This window comes from Hyperoodon ampullatus (genome assembly GCF_949752795.1).
Source record: "Hyperoodon ampullatus genome assembly, chromosome: 6".
NCBI lineage: Eukaryota > Metazoa > Chordata > Mammalia > Artiodactyla > Ziphiidae > Hyperoodon > Hyperoodon ampullatus.
The window spans coordinates 64,302,929-64,312,142 of NC_136919.1; the positions used below are offsets into that span (position 1 = coordinate 64,302,929).

The following is a 9,214-nucleotide window of genomic DNA, read 5'->3' on the forward strand; positions in this document are numbered from 1 at the left end:
AGAAGTATTGAATATTTGGATAATCATTTATTATAAAAAGCAAAGTAATGACATTTTCATTTTAATTAGTAACTAGCTGAGGTTCATATAAGAGAATTGACAGAATAAATAAATATTAACTAAACATTTCTTAAATTCTATTAGAAATCTGTTTATATTACCTAACAACCCACAGTGCTTGCCTCACAAGTGGGTGAGGAGTGAGAATGAAATGACATAATACATGAAAACTGTTTACAGTGCCAACTGACATACTGTAATCATCCAATAAATGTCAGGTGACATAATAAAATATTATTATGTAAAATAAGAAAAATGAAATCCAGACATTTTAAAATTATGTAAATGTATATGTGCCTATATATGCAGGCAAAGACGTAGAAAAAGACCTGAGAGGATTCACACCAAACTGTCAGCAGTGGTTTCTTTTGGGGTAAAGAGTAATATGGGGAAGATGTATTGGGAGTAGGTAAAAAGGGACTTTTGTTACTCTTTAACTCATATTTCTGGAAGTTTTATAATGAGAGCATATATTTAATTTTAAAAAGGAAACAATAACAGTTTTAAAAGAATACCAAAAGATCCACTGGTAGTTGTGGGATGAAATCACTGTAGAAATATTCAGTCACAATAAATAGGCACACTTCATGGTGCTGAGATATAGTACGGTTTGGGAGTGATTTGGATCCAGCAGATTGCCAGTGGTTCTTGTTTGAATGAATGGCTGGGAAACCACTTACGGTGACCTACTCAAATTATTTAACCCCTGTAAGCCATAGTTTCCTTGTCTGTAAAATGAACATAATAGCTGTATATAAACATCCAGCACAGTGTTTAGCCCCTTCTTAAAAAGGAGAGTTATTCGGGTTTTTTTAAATTAATTAATTTATTTATTTATTTATTTATTTATTGCGGTACGTGGGCCTCTCACTGTTGCGGCCTCTCCCATTGCGGAGCACAGGCTCCAGACGCGCAGGCTTAGCGGCCATGGCTCATGGGCCTAGCCGCTCCGCGGCATGTGGGATCTTCCCGGACCGGGGCACGAACTTGTGTCCCCTGTATCGGCAGGCGGACTCTCAACTACTGCGCCACCAGGGAAGCCCCGGGTTTTATTTTAAAGTCAAAGACTGAGACTTTTGAAATATGTTTGAAAATATAATCTTTTCCTTATGAATTCTATGGATAGTTTACACCAAGCACAATTTGGATCAAGGTGTTTCAAGCACGCAGCTGGGAAGTCCTGGCAGGGGTCAGGATTCCCAGTTTCTACTACTTTCTAGTGAGTTATCTAAGATCCAAGCTTTATTCTGAACAGAATGTCTCAGGGAACTAAAATGCTACCAATAGCAAGCTTTTTAATCTCCAAGTCCTGAACACCGCTGAGCTCCACTACTGAGCTGGGAGCCTTGAACTGGTCAGGGCAGGGAATTCTTCACCAGCAGCTCTTGTGGAGTGGGAAGAAGTATTATGAAGATGTGGGTTACAGAGATAAAAAGAAAGGGTACAGCTGCTGGAAACCAGGTGACCTTTGAATATATTCATCCAAATGTTGTGTGTTCCTAAGACAGATATCTTTAGTTCTTGTTCCTCCTTGAAGGGCTTCTGGTAAATAACCATAGTTACCATATTTAATGTTTTTAAATTCTGGAGGAAGGTCAGATACATATATTTTCTCCTGGGTGCCAATATGAGCAGCAGTGTTCTCTAAACATTAGAGTCTAAAGGATGAAATGTAGCAGCAGTCATGGTTTAAAGGTCAGATTGTGACCTCAGCCTAGCTCATTCCTTTACTCTCTCAGTAGTCTTGAACATTAACAATAAACCTCAGTGCTTTATCTATAAAAATTGTTGTGAAAAATATGTTTAGTTAAGATTATTATAAGGTTTCAATGGGATAATACATGTCTTAAACTACCACAGTGCCTTGTACATAGAAAAGTCTCACGATAAGTAACCAAATACCAGTCTCAATTCCTCAGACTTCCTAAACTACCAGAGATTAGGTTCTATAATTCCTTAATCTGTGCTACTATACTCTGCTTGTACTGAAGCTGGGGAAAGGCCGCACATGTTTCTTTTTTGCATTTGCATGGAAAGGTAGTCTCTGCAGAAGATCTGATGACACGGGAAGTGCTGTGACAGTCAGTCTGGTAGAGGAGATGCCTGCACATTCATTAGTCTCATCTAGGACTACTTATGTAAGATCAACAGAACAGCCATGTAACTGACATAATACCTATTCCTGTCATCATCTTTACTGCTTTTGACTGCATTGATAATAGTTGATGTTCTTGTATTATTTCATTGGATTCTTATGTTGCCTTATTAGAGATGCTTTTATCACTATGTTAACAGAAAGCCAAGTCCTAGAGTGTTATATAACTTGCTCAATGCCGTGTGCCAGTGAGTGAAAGAGCCAAGACTAGTATGAAGGTCGCTGAGAGCTGGACAGGCCCTCCCACCAGGGAAGATGGACTAAAGTCTCTTTAAGTGTAGGGTTCGGAGCCTTGGCAACCTGGCGGGCCCTGTGGTTTCTTTGTACCCTGACTTGCTCTAGGCTTGACTGGAATCCCAGCTTGTCTGATTCCAAAGCCTATTTCCCCGAAACCAGAGGTCTACCACTTGAGTAGTGAACGAACAAGCTTTAAAGACAACCAAAAAGGAATGCTCTTCAAAGAAAAACCAAAAAAAAAAAGAAAAAAGTAACAAATTCTCAGGGACCCCAGAGACTCCAGCCATGAATCCCAGTTTCAGAAGTAGTATCTTCAAAAACAAAAGTCTTGGGCTTCCCTGGTGGCGCAGTGGTTGAGGGTCCGCCTGCCGATGCAGGGGACACGGGTTCGTGCCCCGGTCCGGGAGGATCCCACATGCCGTGGAGCGGCAAGGCCCGTGAGCCATGGCCGCTGAAAAGTCTTAATAGGTGAGAAAGTGTTTTCATTATGGCTCATCGCTATAAAATGGAAAGTAAATTATATGTTTTTATGCTACCAAGGAAGTAAACGTAATCTTTGATGAAAAGTTAAAAATTCTCATAAAGTTTGTGGTCTCTCCAGATCAGAGCAGTACAGTTGTACAACTTGAATGGAATGGAAGGTAATTCTTTCCATTCAACGTACATTCCTAGGGACAGGGCAAGGCTCATCCGTTTTTGGATATGTCACTGTTTTCAAGTTATCTATAAATCTTCTGAATTCTATCTATGTGTTTCAAGCAAAGTAAAATTACTACCTTTGTCTGCATTGCTGTCAGTTTTTAGCCACTGTGTAAGGAAACATTTATCAACAAGATTTATTAGATTGAGTAAGTATAATGACATTCCATGTGCAAAATGACAGAAGAAGCCACGGTTTAAGAATCAGATTTTCTCATCTCCTTGATGTCTTTATCACTAATATTAGGCCCTTAATTTGCATAGTTATCAGCACTTTTAATTCCTTGTACAAGGCACATTTGCCATGACAAATCTCCTCAGCTTTATCTTTTAATCTGAACACTTATGTCTCATTTCCACTGTGGCATCGTGTATGTGCTGACGTGCTGGTTTGTAATCTTTCTCTGGCAAAACTATATCCCCATTTTATCTTTTCAGCTATCTTGTGAACTCATGAAGGAAGACGCCTTCCTTAAGGGTTTTCCTTAAAGTTTTGTTCAGTTAAAAAAAAACCTAAATGATAAAATAGTAAAAATACTATTGAAAGTATTATGGAACAAATGATAGAAAGCTCCTAGCCTACTCTGAATCATTTCCAAAGCAGTTGTGAAGTTAATGTAATGAAATTATGATCTCTTTTTGAGGAAATACAAATTAATTTTTTTTATTACAAAATAGGCAAGCCATTTATTATGGGGGTGCGGGGACATGAAAAAGATCAATAAGAGAAAATATTGATAAAAACCAAGTGCAATTGTATCCTTCTCAAAATTTTTGACATTTTGATTCATGTTCTTCTGGTATCATTTATGTATGTTTGTGTCTAGCCCTGTGTATTGCCTAGAAAACTTTATTAAAGCAAGAGTTGAGGAATCAGGTGGGGTATTTGAATGCTTTAATAGTAAGACAAGTAACTAGCTTGAAATTGTTTATCTCTCACTATTACACAGCTGCTGTGCAAATATGTAGTTGCTAAAAATATGGGATCAGGACACAATATCTTCAAATTAGTTATTCATAACGGCACTGCATTAACCATTCCAGTGTGACACAGAATTGACTAAAATCTGGAATAAGGCATCAATAGGTAGTATATACTTCATTTCAAACTATACTTTGATGACTGAACAGTAATTATCTAGGAAGGCAAACTTGGGAGGGTCCATTAGATCCCTTCTAATTCCAGGCTCTGATTTGCTAGTGATTGCCCTTATAATCTTGTGCATTTCAAATTTTCTCCAGAGTAAATCGATGAAAATAATTTTCACTCTTAAACTAGAGGTATGATGTGGACATTATTGAGATAGCACTAAAATCCTTTGAACATCTTATAAAAGTGCAGTATAAAATGTATTACTAAGTGGTAAACATTGACTTTGACAGAGATTATTTACATTCACTGGAAAAATATTTCAGATGTTATGAGGCATTCTAAAACTTAGAGCAGTATTTGATAAGTAATGCTTAAAGTCTTATTCTTTTTTTTTTTTTTTTTTTTTTTTTTGCGGTATGCGGGCCTCTCACTGTTGTGGCCTCTCCTGTTGCAGAGCACAGGCTCCGGACGTGCAGGCTCAGTGGCCATGGCTCACGGGACCAGCCGCTCCGCGGCATGTGGGATCTTCCCAGACCAGGGCATGAACCCGTGTCCCCTGCATCGGCAGGCGGACTCTCAACCACTGCGCCACCAGGGAAGCCCAAAGTCTTATTCTTAAGAAAATTTTGCAAAAGGAGTCTGCATAGACAGTGGAATGAAAAGTCCAAACATAGGACAGGACCTCTTCCGAAGACTGACTTTTTAAAGTAGCCATTTTGTACTATCTTCCCAAGGTCTCCAGGCTGGCCTGGTACATTGTTGGCACTCGATAAATATTTGCTGATTATTGAATGAACCCATATCTGAAACAATCCTTGACATGCATCCTGATGGCTTCTTTTTGTTGGTCCCTTAGTACTCTAGGGATTGCTGACTTACCACAGATTTATAAAAACTATTTTGTATTTTGAAGAGAAATTATTGGGATGCAGACGAGAATGGGGGAAAAGCACAGTACATGGAGTCAGATGATATGAGTTCAAATTGTGATTCTGTTGACTAATTAAGCTATGTGACCTTGGCCTGATTTGTCAACCATCTCTAAGCCACAGTGATCTCATTTGCAAAATGTGGATGAAAATACTTCTTTCCCAGTATGACCTTATGCTCAAACAATATGGCAGATAGTAAAACACTGTGAATTGAAAAGTAGTGAACAAATATAATTGGGCAGACTTTGTACCAGAAGTCTGACATCTATTTCTGATTTCATTATAAACTTCCTATGTGTATCCCTGCATTTGCTTATTGTCAAATTTCCTTATCTTTAAATTAAATTAAAAATAAAAAATATTTTACACATTGGGAAAATGTGCTCTCTCTCCAGAACATCCTGAATGGTTACTTTGAATTGGCCTACTGTATCAAATATATGCCTGCAAATTTTCTTTGCCAATATTTTCCTTCCCACACCCTTTATTATGTATTGTGCTATTTATGTTGTTAATAAGGGTTTCAAGGTGAAGAAGTTTGGCCACAGAAACAGTCCCCCGCCCACCCCCAACTTCAGTCTCTTTCATCTTGCTTCCTTTCCACCTGCATCTCACAGACTTCAAGAGCATTGATTGTAATATTTACAGATAAGAGTTAAGGAAATGATTCATAAAACCATAAAAGGAGATGAGAGAGAAACAATGAGAAGATCAGGTGCATGTAAAGAAGTTTAAGTTTTGAGACTCCGTCCCTCCTAGTCTGTGGTGCCTTGTGTCAGTGGTAAGTACATCCATCCTAATAGGAAAAGAAGGAAGGCTTAATTCCTGGAAGTCTCTAGAAAATCCTGTACATGGCTAAGGTGTTTCTTAGGAAGGAGTTCTGAGGGCAGGACCGAACGAAGCCTGATAATTCCAGACCATCCAGAAGAAAAATCTGTGAACAACTCAAAGTAAGAAGCATGAAATGTGTGGTCAAGCATTAGACCAAGGAGGCAGACTCAACGCTCGTAGAAGAGAGCAGAAAAGAACATAAAACTCACAGGGGCATCGCCCAACTTCTCGACATGGGGATGCCAGGAGACGGGAAGAACTGCACAACTGCATCTGTTCCATGTTTATAACTAAACTGCCAAGTCTGCATAAAAACAAATCTGTTGCTTTGCAATTATGCTGAAGCTGGGGTTTTTAGTACCCGTAAGAGTTATGTAAAATGGGGGAAAACTGTCTCATTGGCAGGGGAATATACCTGTTTTCGATCCTTACCCTCTAAACTCCCATAGCCAATGTTATCATTTGCTCAGTAAAGGAGACCTTTATTAGAGTAGAGAGTTGAACACAAAACATCTGTTCTGGCATAAATTCTCCTAGGTTCATAGATAACTATGCTTCACGTAGAAAATATAATGAATAGTCAGTTTACTAATCTGCCTCTCCTATTGTTGTTTCTGCTTGCTTTTTTAAAATGTATTTATATACATACCATAATCATTAACAAGAACTGGCTTGGGGAAACAGATTTTTATTAACTCTGTGACATTTTCATTAAGAAAAATAGACAAGGCTGGAAAATGTCTTTTGTTGAAAATAACCAGATTTGTTTTACTCTACAAAATTCTTCAGCACACTTGGCTTTATATACTACAAATAATAAATGGCAAATGAGTGCAAGAGATTTGAGAGCCCTAAATAGGCTCCTTGAACTTTTTGTTTTGTATTTTGAGCACCCAGTTAATTACCAGGTATAGTCAATGCTTAGTCAATACCTGTTGAATAACTAACATGTATAACCTGTGGTGTGTGTGTATATTTAGTGAAACATGAATAGAGTAATAAAATCATTTGCATTACACATGGTGTATGAATACACACACACACATATATATACACACACATACATAGACCTATATATGTATGTCTCTATATATTTGCATTCAAACTGGGAAGAAAATGGATTCTTGAGACCTAAAAACTAAAGTTCTTAAGTAGACCAGCTTAAAAGATCTTGAGAGAGGTTTTTAGAGCCCTTGTGTTGATAGTGTGGTAAAAATTCTGAGCATAGGACATGATCTCTGAAGAATGGCTTTTTGCACTAGTATATTTGCCAAGATTACTTTATGCTTGGAATTTATTCCCTCCCAGTGTTCCAACTGCAAAAAGAGAGAAGCTAAAGTAACACCACCGGTTACTTCTTTTTCGTGCAAAGCCCCAGTAGATAGGGTCATTTATGTAGAAGTGGCTGAGGCCCCTGTTGTAACTTTCCTCCTTTCCAAGCTGGTGGAAAATGCTGTTGTTTTGTGGTCATCTTCCTAAAAGGATTAAGGAAGGAATCATTTCCTCCAAGCAGTTCATTGTACGAATAAACCGAGGTCCACAGAGGTTAAGTGACTTGCCTGAGTTCATGGTAAGTAAATAAGTGTCTCCCTCTAAGTACATCCGGAATAACAAGTATTCTCGGACCCTTCCTAGTCCCATTGTCCTATTCTTAGGCTAACATTTGCAAACAGCACAGAAAACAATTGCAGATTGAGGACTGAGGGGAAGGGTAGGAAGTGGTCATTAGCAAATCCCTGGGCCTGGGGGATCACCTGCTCTTTTGGATCGACCATGAGACAAGCTATTCATAAGGACATCAAGGACGAGTGGGCCATTGTTTTCAGAACCAGCAGTGGAGAATCAGCTCCACAGTGGCCTAGGAACTGCTCGGCTGCTGCACCAAGGGGCGGGGCGGTAGTGGTGGAAGAGGAGTGAGCCAGGAAGAAGGGCTGCAGGGACCCCGCCGCGCCACCTTTCGGCAAACCAGGAAGCATTTTTGCAGTAAGTGCCACGGACGGAGCCACCTTTTGAACTGAAAGTGTGAACGGCGCTCGGCAGGCCCCAGATGCGTGCAGTAACTGCAGACCCCCTCGGCGGGCTTGTGCCTGGGAGGCTGCGGATTGGCATCTCAGTGGTCAGAGCCGGGAGCAGGGAGTTGACGTCAGAAAGTACACAGAGCAGGGCAGGCTCTGCTGTCTTAGCAAACCGTGACCGAGCAAAAAGTCTCGGGTAAACAAGCTTCCCGGCTGCTGCCTCCAGATGCGCACCCGCTGCGCGCTCCCCTCCCCGTGTTTCCCACGCACCCATGGCTCAGCTCGGCCGCCCCGGCCGCCCTCTCTGCCCCCGACCGCATCTTCCGATCTCCCGGTGCTTCCGCGCGGGCTCTCACTCCCACAGCTGGAGAACCACACTCACCATGTCTTGCCTGAGGAGGTGAAGCTTGGTTTCCAGCCTCTCCAGGGCGCTTCTGGAATGGCTAGGCTGTGGGGAGCCAGAGGTTGGGGAGGGCGAAGAGGAGGACAGGGAGAGAGGGAAACTGCAGCTGCTGCTGCTGCTGCTACTGCAGACTCCGCCACCGCCACCGCCGCTGCTCCCCCCGGCGGGGTCTCTGTCCCTTTCCTGGGGCACCGGCTCCTCCCCACGGAGCGAGCGCACTAGGCTCTCGGGCACTTTGCGCCCTAGCTTCAGCTCGATGTCTCGGAGGTCGGGCAGCGGGCCGTCGTCCATGACTTTTGAAGAACGATGAAAATGGTTATAAAACGCTACGGATGAGAGGCAGCACGTCTGCCTGAAGATCAGCACACCCCTACCGAGCCCAGGTCTCTACCCTCGGCGGATCAAACTCACGGTCCGCTCCATAACCCCCCGCGCGGTATCAGCCCTGAAATCCGCACAGGATGGGCGGGTCGCCGCCGCGGTTCCCGGGGCGCAGTGACTCCCTCGACACTTGTTAAGATTATAGAGCCCTCTTCATCCTCTTCCTTTTTGGCTACCCCACTGCAAAGTTGAGTTAATTGATATTGCAGAGAGGGGGAAATTCCAAGTACTAGAGACCGAAAGACAAGAGGGAAATGAAGTCTGTCTGAGCTCTACGGGGGAAAAAATTCACATTGTTAAACTGTCCGTTCACATCCCAGCGCCATTCACCACCTGCCCATCTGGTACCATGCGACACAAAATAATGATGTGGCCACACTCCAGGGTAGTTTCATTTTCCAGCCATAT

General features: G+C 41.7%; 1 protein-coding gene across 1 annotated transcript in view; it reads right to left on the bottom strand.

The window, feature by feature from the left end:
* The window catches only part of LURAP1L (leucine rich adaptor protein 1 like), a gene marked incomplete at both ends in the record, with an annotated part of 47,654 nt that extends 38,938 nt beyond the window's left edge, over window positions 1-8,716 (bottom strand). Inside the window, one exon of the mRNA XM_079706037.1 lies at window positions 8,405-8,716. Within this exon, the coding sequence (XP_079562163.1) occupies window positions 8,405-8,716 (312 nt within the window). The remainder of the gene's footprint in view (window positions 1-8,404) is intronic.
* Between the last annotated feature and the right edge of the window lie 498 nt (window positions 8,717-9,214).